General features: G+C 31.6%; 1 protein-coding gene across 2 annotated transcripts in view; it reads right to left on the reverse strand.

Moving 5' to 3' along the window:
• LOC106059890 (CCN family member 1-like) overlaps positions 1-12379 on the reverse strand; it is a 208481-nt gene that overhangs the window by 144815 nt on the left and 51287 nt on the right. For both annotated transcript variants that reach the window (XM_056041221.1, XM_056041219.1), the window contains exon 2: positions 11006-11345. In XM_056041221.1, coding sequence (XP_055897196.1) covers positions 11006-11161 — 156 coding nt within the window. In that variant the 5' untranslated portion in view covers positions 11162-11345. The remainder of the gene's footprint in view (positions 1-11005; positions 11346-12379) is intronic.

Below are 12379 nucleotides of genomic sequence, written 5' to 3' on the forward strand. Positions count from 1 at the left end.
TTTACGACATGTTTTGATCAAGAGATAATATAGAGAACTTTACGACATGTTTTGATCAAGAGATAATTCAAAGAACTTTACGACATGTTTTGGTCAAGAGATAATTCAAAGAACTTTACGACATGTTTTGATCAAGAGATAATTCAAAGAACTTTACGACATGTTTTGATCAAGAGATAATATAGAGAACTTTACGACAGGTTTTGATCAAGAGATAATTCAAAGAACTTTACGACATGTTTTGATCAAGAGATAATTCAAAGAACTTTACGACATGTTTTGATCAAGAGATAATTCAAAGAACTTTACGACATGTTTTGATCAAGAGATAATTCAAAGAACTTTACGACATGTTTTGATCAAGAGATAACTCAAAGAACTTTACGACATGTTTTGATCAAGAGATAATTCAGAGAACTTTACGACATGTTTTGATCAAGAGATAATTCAAAGAACTTTACGACATGTTTTGATCAAGAGATAATATAGAGAACTTTACGAAATGTTTTGATCAAGAGATAATTCAAAGAACTTTACGACATGTTTTGATCAAGAGATAATTCAAAGAACTTTACGACATGTTTTGATCAAGAGATAATTCAGAGAACTTTACGACATGTTTTGATCAAGAGATAATTCAAAGAACTTTACGACATGTTTTGATCAAGAGATAGCTCAGAGAACTTTACGACATGTTTTGATCAAGAGATAATTCAGAGAACTTTACGACATGTTTTGATCAAGAGATAATTTAAAGAACTTTACGACATGTTTTGATCAAGAGATAATTTAAAGAACTTTACGACATGTTTTAATCAAGAGATAATTCAAAAATCTTTACGACATGTTTTGATCAAGAGATAATTCAGAGAACTTTACGACATGTTTTAATCAAGAGATAGTTCAGAGAACTTTACGACATGTTTTGATCAAGAGATAATTCAAAGAACTTTACGACATGTTTTGATCAAGAGATAATTCAAAGAACTTTACGACATGTTTTGATCAAGAGATAATATAGAGAACTTTACGACATGTTTTGATCAAGAGATAATTCAAAGAACTTTACGACATGTTTTGGTCAAGAGATAATTCAAAGAACTTTACGACATGTTTTGATCAAGAGATAATTCAAAGAACTTTACGACATGTTTTGATCAAGAGATAATATAGAGAACTTTACGACAGGTTTTGATCAAGAGATAATTCAAAGAACTTTACGACATGTTTTGATCAAGAGATAATTCAGAGAACTTTACGACATGTTTTGATCAAGAGATAATTCAGAGAACTTTACGACATGTTTTGATCAAGAGATAATTCAAAGAACTTTACGACATGTTTTGATCAAGAGATAATATAGAGAACTTTACGAAATGTTTTGATCAAGAGATAATTCAAAGAACTTTACGACATGTTTTGATCAAGAGATAATTCAGAGAACTTTACGACATGTTTTGATCAAGAGATAGTTCAGAGAACTTTACGACATGTTTTGATCAAGAGATAATTCAAAGAACTTTACGACATGTTTTGATCAAGAGATAATTCAAAGAACTTTACGACATGTTTTGATCAAGAGATAGTTCAAAGAACTTAACGACATGTTTTGTTCAAGAGATAATTCAAAGAACTTTACGACATGTTTTGATCAAGAGATAATATAGAGAACTTTACGACATGTTTTGATCAAGAGATAATTCAGAGAACTTTACGACATGTTTTGATCAAGAGATAATTCAAAGAACTTTACGACATGTTTTGATCAAGAGATAATTCAAAGAACTTTACGACATGTTTTGATCAAGAGATAATTCAGAGAACTTTACGACATGTTTTGATCAAGAGATAATTCAGAGAACTTTACGACATGTTTTGATCAAGAGATAATTCAGAGAACTTTACGACATGTTTTGATCAAGAGATAATTCAAAGAACTTTACGACATGTTTTGATCAAGAGATAATTCAGAGAACTTTACGACATGTTTTGATCAAGAGATAGTTCAAAGAACTTTACGACATGTTTTGATCAAGAGATAATTCAGAGAACTTTACGACATGTTTTGATTAAGAGATAATTCAAAGAATTTACGACATGTTTTGATCAAGAGATAATTCAAAGAACTTTACGACATGTTTTGATCAAGAGATAATTCAGAGAACTTTACGACATGTTTTGATCAAGAGATAGTTCAAAGAACTTTACGACATGTTTTGATCAAGAGATAATTCAGAGAACTTTACGACATGTTTTGATTAAGAGATAATTCAAAGAATTTACGACATGTTTTGATCAAGAGATAATTCAAAGAACTTTACGACATGTTTTGATCAAGAGATAATTCAAAGAACTTTACGACATGTTTTGATCAAGAGATAATTCAGAGAACTTTACGACATGTTTTGATCTAGAGATAATTCAGAGAACTTTACGACATGTTTTGATCAAGAGATAATTCAGAGAACTTTACGACATGTTTTGATCAAGAGATAATTCAAAAAAACTTTACGACATGTTTTGATCAAGAGATAATTCAAAGAACTTTACGACATGTTTTGAATTAGAGATAATTCAGAGAACTTTACGACATGTTTTGATCAAGAGATAATTCAGAGAACTTTACGACATGTTTTGATCAAGAGATAATATAGAGAACTTTACTACATGTTTTGATCAAGAGATATTCAGAGAACTTTACGACATGTTTTGATCAAGAGATAATTCAGAGAACTTTACGACATGTTTTGATCAAGAGATAATATAGAGAACTTTACGACATGTTTTGATCAAGAGATAATTCAAAGAACTTTACGACATGTTTTTATCAAGAGATAATATAGAGAACTTTACGACATGTTTTGATCAAGAGATAATTCAGAGAACTTTACGACATGTTTTGATCAAGAGATAATATAGAGAACTTTACGACATGTTTGATCAAGAGATAATTCAGAGAACTTTACGACATGTTTTGATCAAGAGATAATTCAGAGAACTTTACGACATGTTTTGATCAAGAGATAATTCAGAGAACTTTATGACATGTTTTGATCAAGAGATAATTCAAAGAACTTTACGACATGTTTTGATCAAGAGATAATTCAAAGAACTTTACGACATGTTTTGATCAAGAGATAATTCAGAGAACTTTACGACATGTTTTGATCAAGAGATAGTTCAAAGAACTTTACGACATGTTTTGATCAAGAGATAATTCAAAGAACTTTACGACATGTTTTGATCAAGAGATAATATAGAGAACTTTACGACATGTTTTGATCAAGAGATAATATAGAGAACTTTACGACATGTTTTGATCAAGAGATAATTCAAAGAACTTTACGACATGTTTTGATCAAGAGATAGCTCAGAGAACTTTACGACATGTTTTGATCAAGAGATAATATAGAGAACTTTACGACATGTTTTGATCAAGAGATAATTCAAAGAACTTTACGACATGTTTTGATCAAGAGATAATTCAAAGAACTTTACGACATGTTTTGATCAAGAGATAGTTCAAAGAACTTTACGACATGTTTTGATCAAGAGATAATTCAAAGAACTTTACGACATGTTTTGATCAAGAGATAATTCAAAGAACTTTACGACATGTTTTGATCAAGAGATAATTCAAAGAACTTTACGACATGTTTTGATCAAGAGATAATTCAGAGAACTTTACGACATGTTTTGATCAAGAGATAATTCAAAGAACTTTACGACATGTTTTGATCAAGAGATAATATAGAGAACTTTACGACATGTTTTGATCAAGAGATAATTCAAAGAACTTTATGACATGTTTTGATCAAGAGATAGTTCAGAGAACTTTACGACATGTTTTGATCAAGAGATAATTTAAAGAACTTTACGACATGTTTTGATCAAGAGATAATTCAAAGAACTTTACGACATGTTTTGATCAAGAGATAACTCAAAGAACTTTACGACATGTTTTGATCAAGAGATAATTCAAAGAACTTTACGACATGTTTTGATCAAGAGATAATTCAAAGAACTTTACGACATGTTTTGATCAAGAGATAATTCAGAGAACTTTACGACATGTTTTGATCAAGAGATAATTCAGAGAACTTTACGACATGTTTTGATCAAGAGATAATTCAAAGAACTTTACGACATGTTTTGATCAAGAGATAATTCAGAGAACTTTACGACATGTTTTGATCAAGAGATAATTCAAAGAACTTTACGACATGTTTTGATCAAGAGATAATTCAAAGAACTTTACGACATGTTTTGATCAAGAGATAATTCAGAGAACTTTACGACATGTTTTGATCAAGAGATAATTCAGAGAACTTTACGACATGTTTTGATCAAGAGATAATTCAGAGAACTTTACGACATGTTTTGATCAAGAGATAATATAGAGAACTTTACGACATGTTTTGATCAAGAGATAATTCAAATAACTTTACGACATGTTTTGATCAAGAGATAATTCAGAGAACTTTACGACATGTTTTGATCAAGAGATAATTCAAAGAACTTTACGACATGTTTTGATCAAGAGATAATATAGAGAACTTTACGACATGTTTTGATCAAGAGATAATTCAAAGAACTTTACGACATGTTTTGATCAAGAGATAATTCAAAGAACTTTACGACATGTTTTGATCAAGAGATAATTCAAAGAACTTTACGACATGTTTTGATCAAGAGATAGTTCAAAGAACTTTACGACATGTTTTGATCAAGAGATAATTCAAAGAACTTTACGACATGTTTTGATCAAGAGATAATATAGAGAACTTTACGACATGTTTTGATCAAGAGATAATATAGAGAACTTTACGACATGTTTTGATCAAGAGATAATTCAAAGAACTTTACGACATGTTTTGATCAAGAGATAGCTCAGAGAACTTTACGACATGTTTTGATCAAGAGATAATATAGAGAACTTTACGACATGTTTTGATCAAGAGATAATTCAAAGAACTTTACGACATGTTTTGATCAAGAGATAATTCAAAGAACTTTACGACATGTTTTGATCAAGAGATAGTTCAAAGAACTTTACGACATGTTTTGATCAAGAGATAATTCAAAGAACTTTACGACATGTTTTGATCAAGAGATAATATAGAGAACTTTACGACATGTTTTGATCAAGAGATAATATAGAGAACTTTACGACATGTTTTGATCTAGAGATAATTCAAAGAACTTTACGACATGTTTTGATCAAGAGATAATTCAAAGAACTTTACGACATGTTTTGATCAAGAGATAATTCAAAGAACTTTACGACATGTTTTGATCAAGAGATAATTCAAAGAACTTTACGACATGTTTTGATCAAGAGATACTTCAAAGAACTTTACGACATGTTTTGATCAAGAGATAATTCAAAGAACTTTACGACATGTTTTGATCAAGAGATAATTCAAAGAACTTTACGACATGTTTTGATCAAGAGATAATATAGAGAACTTTACGACATGTTTTGATCAAGAGATAATTCAAAGAACTTTACGACATGTTTTGATCAAGAGATAATTCAAAGAACTTTACGACATGTTTTGATCAAGAGATAATTCAGAGAACTTTACGACATGTTTTGATCAAGAGATAATTCAAAGAACTTTACGACATGTTTTGATCAAGAGATAATTCAGAGAACTTTACGACATGTTTTGATCAAGAGATAATTCAAAGAACTTTACGACATGTTTTGATCAAGAGATAATTCAAAGAACTTTACGACATGTTTTGATCAAGAGATAATTCAAAGAACTTTACAACATGTTTTGATCAAGAGATAATATAGAGAACTTTACTACATGTTTTGATCAAGAGATAATTCAAAGAACTTTACGACATGTTTTGATCAAGAGATAATATACAGAACTTTACGACATGTTTTGATCAAGAGATAATATAGAGAACTTTACGACATGTTTTGATCAAGAGATAGCTCAGAGAACTTTACGACATGTTTTGATCAAGAGATAATTCAGAGAACTTTACGACATGTTTTGATCAAGAGATAATTCAGAGAACTTTACGACATGTTTTGATCAAGAGATAATATAGAGAACTTTACGACATGTTTTGATCAAGAGATAGCTCAGAGAACTTTACGACATGTTTTGATCAAGAGATAATTCAGAGAACTTTACGACATGTTTTGATCAAGAGATAATTCAGAGAACTTTACGACATATTTTGATCAAGAGATAGCTCAGAGAACTTTACGACATGTTTTGATCAAGAGATAATTTAAAGAACTTTACGACATGTTTTGATCAAGAGATAATATAGAGAACTTTACGACATGTTTTGATCAAGAGATAATTCAGAGAACTTTACGACATGTTTTGATCAAGAGATAATTCAAAGAACTTTACGACATGTTTTGATCAAGAGATAATTCAGAGAACTTTACGACATGTTTTGATCAAGAGATAATTCAAAGAACTTTACGACATGTTTTGGTCAAGAGATAATTCAAAGAACTTTACGACATGTTTTGATCAAGAGATAATTCAGAGAACTTTACGACATGTTTTGATCAAGAGATAATTCAAAGAACTTTACGACATGTTTTGATCAAGAGATAATTCAAAGAACTTTACGACATGTTTTGATCAAGAGATAATTCAAAGAACTTTACGACATGTTTTGATCAAGAGATAATTCAAAGAACTTTACGACATGTTTTGATCAAGAGATAATTCAAAGAACTTTACGACATGTTTTGATCAAGAGATAATTCAGAGAACTTTACGACATGTTTTGATCAAGAGATAATTCAAAGAACTTTACGACATGTTTTGATCAAGAGATAATTCAGAGAACTTTACGACATGTTTTGATCAAGAGATAATTCAAAGAACTTTACGACATGTTTTGGTCAAGAGATAATTCAAAGAACTTTACGACATGTTTTGATCAAGAGATAATTCAGAGAACTTTACGACATGTTTTGATCAAGAGATAATTCAAAGAACTTTACGACATGTTTTGATCAAGAGATAATTCAAAGAACTTTACGACATGTTTTGATCAAGAGATAATTCAAAGAACTTTACGACATGTTTTGATCAAGAGATAATTCAAAGAACTTTACGACATGTTTTGGTCAAGAGATAATTCAAAGAACTTTACGACATGTTTTGATCAAGAGATAATTCAAAGAACTTTACGACATGTTTTGATCAAGAGATAATTCAAAGAACTTTACGACATGTTTTGATCAAGAGATAATTCAAAGAACTTTACGACATGTTTTGATCAAGAGATAATTCAAAGAACTTTACGACATGTTTTGATCACGAGATAATATAGAGAACTTTACGACATGTTTTGATCAAGAGATAATTCAAAGAACTTTACGACATGTTTTGATCAAGAGATAATTCAAAGAACTTTACGACATGTTTTGATCAAGAGATAATTCAAAGAACTTTACGACATGTTTTGATCAAGAGATAATTCAAAGAACTTTACGACATGTTTTGATCAAGAGATAATTCAAAGAACTTTACGACATGTTTTGATCAAGAGATAATTCAGAGAACTTTACGACATGTTTTGATCAAGAGATAATATAGAGAACTTTACGACATGTTTTGATCAAGAGATAATTCAGAGAACTTTACGACATGTTTTGATCAAGAGATAATATAGAGAACTTTACGACATGTTTTGATCAAGAGATAATATAGAGAACTTTACGACATGTTTTGATCAAGAGATAATTCAGAGAACTTTACGACATGTTTTGATCAAGAGATAATTCAGAGAACTTTACGACATGTTTTGATCAAGAGATAATTCAAAGAACTTTACGACCTGTTTTGATCAAGAGATAATATAGAGAACTTTACGACATGTTTTGATCAAGAGATAATTCAGAGAACTTTACGACATGTTTTGATCAAGAGATAATTCAGAGAACTTTACGACATGTTTTGATCAAGAGATAATTCAAAGAACTTTACGACATGTTTTGATCAAGAGATAATTCAAAGAACTTTACGACATGTTTTGATCAAGAGATAGTTCAAAGAACTTTACGACATGTTTTGATCAAGAGATAATATAGAGAACTTTACGACATGTTTTGATCAAGAGATAATTCAAAGAACTTTACGACATGTTTTGATCAAGAGATAATATAGAGAACTTTACGACATGTTTTGATCAAGAGATAATTCAAAGAACTTTACGACATGTTTTGATCAAGAGATAATTCAAAGAACTTTACGACATGTTTTGATCAAGAGATAATTCAAAGAACTTTACGACATGTTTTGATCAAGAGATAATTCAGAGAACTTTACGACATGTTTTGATCAAGAGATAATTTAAAGAACTTTACGACATGTTTTGATCAAGAGATAGCTCAGAGAACTTCACGACATGTTTTGATCAAGAGATAATTCAAAGAACTTTACGACATGTTTTGATTAAGAGATAATTCAGAGAACTTTACGACATGTTTTGATCAAGAGATAATATAGAGAACTTTACGACATGTTTTGATCAAGAGATAATTCAAAGAACTTTACGACATGTTTTGATCAAGAGATAATTCAGAGAACTTTACGACATGTTTTGATCAAGAGATAATTCAAAGAACTTTACGACATGTTTTGATCAAGAGATAATTCAAAGAACTTTACGACATGTTTTGATCAAGAGATAATTCAAAGAACTTTACGACATGTTTTGATCAAGAGATAATTCAAAGAACTTTACGACATGTTTTGATCAAGAGATAATTCAGAGAACTTTACGACATGTTTTGATCAAGAGATAATATAGAGAACTTTACGACATGTTTTGATCAAGAGATAGTTCAAAGAACTTTACGACATGTTTTGATCAAGAGATAATATAGAGAACTTTACGACATGTTTTGATCAAGAGATAATTCAAAGAACTTTACGACATGTTTTGATCAAGAGATAGTTCAAAGAACTTTACGACATGTTTTGATCAAGAGATAATTCAAAGAACTTTACGACATGTTTTGATCAAGAGATAATTCAAAGAACTTTACGACATGTTTTGATCAAGAGATAATTCAGAGAACTTTACGACATGTTTTGATCAAGAGATAGTTCAGAGAACTTTACGACATGTTTTGATCAAGAGATAATTCAAAGAACTTTACGACATGTTTTGATCAAGAGATAATTCAAAGAACTTTACGACATGTTTTGATCAAGAGATAATTCAAAGAACTTTACGACATGTTTTGATCAAGAGATAATTCAAAGAACTTTACGACATGTTTTGATCAAGAGATAATTCAAAGAACTTTACGACATGTTTTGATCAAGAGATAATTCAGAGAACTTTACGACATGTTTTGATCAAGAGATAATATAGAGAACTTTACGACATGTTTTGATCAAGAGATAGTTCAAAGAACTTTACGACATGTTTTGATCAAGAGATAATATAGAGAACTTTACGACATGTTTTGATCAAGAGATAATTCAAAGAACTTTACGACATGTTTTGATCAAGAGATAGTTCAAAGAACTTTACGACATGTTTTGATCAAGAGATAATTCAAAGAACTTTACGACATGTTTTGATCAAGAGATACTTCAAAGAACTTTACGACATGTTTTGATTAAGAGATAATTCAAAGAACTTTACGACATGTTTTGATCAAGAGATAATTCAGAGAACTTTACGACATGTTTTGATCAAGAGATAATTCAAAGAACTTTACGACATGTTTTGATCAAGAGATAATTCAAAGAACTTTACGACATGTTTTGATCAAGAGATAATTCAGAGAACTTTACGACATGTTTTGATCAAGAGATAATTCAAAGAACTTTACGACATGTTTTGATCAAGAGATAGTTCAAAGAACTTTACGACATGTTTTGATCAAGAGATAATTCAAAGAACTTTACGACATGTTTTGATCAAGAGATAATTCACAGAACTTTACGACATGTTTTGATCAAGAGATAATTCAAAGAACTTTACGACATGTTTTGATCAAGAGATAATTCAGAGAACTTTACTACATGTTTTGATCAAGAGATAATTCAAAGAACTTTACGACATGTTTTGATCAAGAGATAATTCAAAGAACTTTACAACATGTTTTGATCAAGAGATAATTCAGAGAACTTTACGACATGTTTTGATCAAGAGATAATTCAAAGAACTTTACGACATGTTTTGATCAAGAGATAATATAGAGAACTTTACGACATGTTTTGATCAAGAGATAATTCAGAGAACTTTACGACATGTAGTGTTCAATTAGGACATTATTTCTTAAGTAGTAACAACAAAAGTATAGAAATATAAAAGAGAGACAGACTTTTGTTAATAAATACCAAGTTGAAAACAGGGGCATGTACATATCAACATAGAAACAGAAATTTAAGACTTACGAAAGCATATGTTTCTGAACATATTTAGCTAAAACTGCTAAGGTAGCACTACATATTTCTGCTAGACTGCTAAGGTAGCATTACATATTTCAGCTAGAACTGCTAAGGTAGCATATCATATTTCAGCTAGAACTGCTAAGGTAACACTAGGTATTTCAGCTATAACTGCTGAGGTAGCACTACATACTGCTCATCATTTAATTACATTCTAATTAACTTTTGACACGTTTAAAAATGTAAATAAATGTAAATGAAAGAATAGGTCCCAGAGCCTCACAGAATCGAAGGAAGCTAATGTCACACAAAGTGAACACAAAGATATGAAGAGATCGTGTGTCATTCAAACAAAGGAGGCCATATTTCCTATGCTAATCAGATGTAAATTATGTTAAACCAAAAACGTTTCTAGCGATAGAAATGTAAAGCATTGTTTTTGTTTTGTTTTCAATGTTTTAACTGTTCCTCGGCATTAGGTCAAACCTCTCGGAGATCAGCGGAGGATGGCGGCGGGTTGGGGTTCGAACCTGGGACAGTCGAGAATGCTTATCACTCGATCAGGCAGCCATCCATCGTAAACTTCGACAAAAGCTCACCTTTTTGTCATTATCCATTTTCTTGGGTGAAAGGTCATACAGACGACAGCCGAAACATTTGGAAGAGTTATTGGGGTCTGTTGACGTCATTGGCATGATTGACGTCCACAAAAGGATTATCTGACTGTAGTATATCCAGTAACGTCTTGCATCCATTGTGCAGGGACTAAACAAGAGTGAAGATGTACATCTTGTGGAAGGGTGAAGGTCACCATACGTTGCGTCACATAGTATCCTTATAGTATTGAAATAATTAACAAAGTCACATGGTCAATATGTCCAGAATCACGTGACTTGCCAGTGGTTGTGTCTGCCTACTAGTCTGGAACTGTCCATCAATCTGAAATAGAGAAGAAATAGAATAAACTATCATTTGTAGGACATTCAATAAAGTCACGTGACATATCTCTACCAATGAACAGTGTGGTGTGTCAAAAACGTTTGGTCTAAGGGGCATGCAAATAGAAATCGAAAGAATGATCTCAATGTCATTGTTCTGTGGCCTTTCTCTGTGGCCTTTCTCTGTGGCCTTTCTCTGTGGCCTTTCTCTGTGGCCTTTCTCTGTGGCCTTTCTCTGTGGCCTTTCTCTGTGGCCTTTCTCTGTGGCCTTTCTCTGTGGCTTTTCTCTGTGGCCTTTCTCTGTGGCCTTTCTCTGTGGCCTTTCTCTGTGGCCTTTCTGTGGCCTTTCTCTGTGGCCTTTCTCTGTGTCATTTCTCTGAGCCAGTTCATGTCCTGAGAGACGATTATTTCTCTGTCCAACGCGGACACCCTCCCCCCCCCCACCCCTCATGCGGCAAAAGAGGCCAATCCTTGATAAACCTTAACGGCTACAAGCTGTGCTCTGAAATATTTTTTTTTACTCTTGGGATGTTTGTCATCGGCGATCCAGGACAAGTCTTTTCAGCCTGCTTTTTTTTTCCTCTACGGTATTTATATCAAACTGTGTTTTATTTCATAATTCCATATATCTGAGTATCATAGTACTGAATGACCTGTAGACCTGAATGACCTGAAGTTCTTCTGACCTCCAGTAGATCTCCACAGCGCGTTCTCTTTGAACAAGTCTAAAGTCTTGTTTGGTTCATTTCGTCTGATCCAGGATAGAGTCATGCTAGTGCATAGAAGAAAATATTTCATAACTGTTCAATGGTTCAAGACCACAATTCCTTCTCTTCATATCATTGTAAGCTCCAAAGTAAATGGCTTCCAGAGTGACCCCCCTCCCTTGTACCTTGCTAATCCTTTACAGTCAATGACAAATGTGTATTGATCACTTTTGAGTCGAAGCTATTGATAAGGAGATAGACAAACAGCTCTAATAAAACTTGCTTTGAATACAAAATGAAAGATTTATAGGCTAGTGTACAATCTGTA

Source organism: Biomphalaria glabrata, chromosome 9 (genome assembly GCF_947242115.1).
Source record: "Biomphalaria glabrata chromosome 9, xgBioGlab47.1, whole genome shotgun sequence".
Classification (NCBI taxonomy): Eukaryota; Metazoa; Mollusca; class Gastropoda; family Planorbidae; genus Biomphalaria; species Biomphalaria glabrata.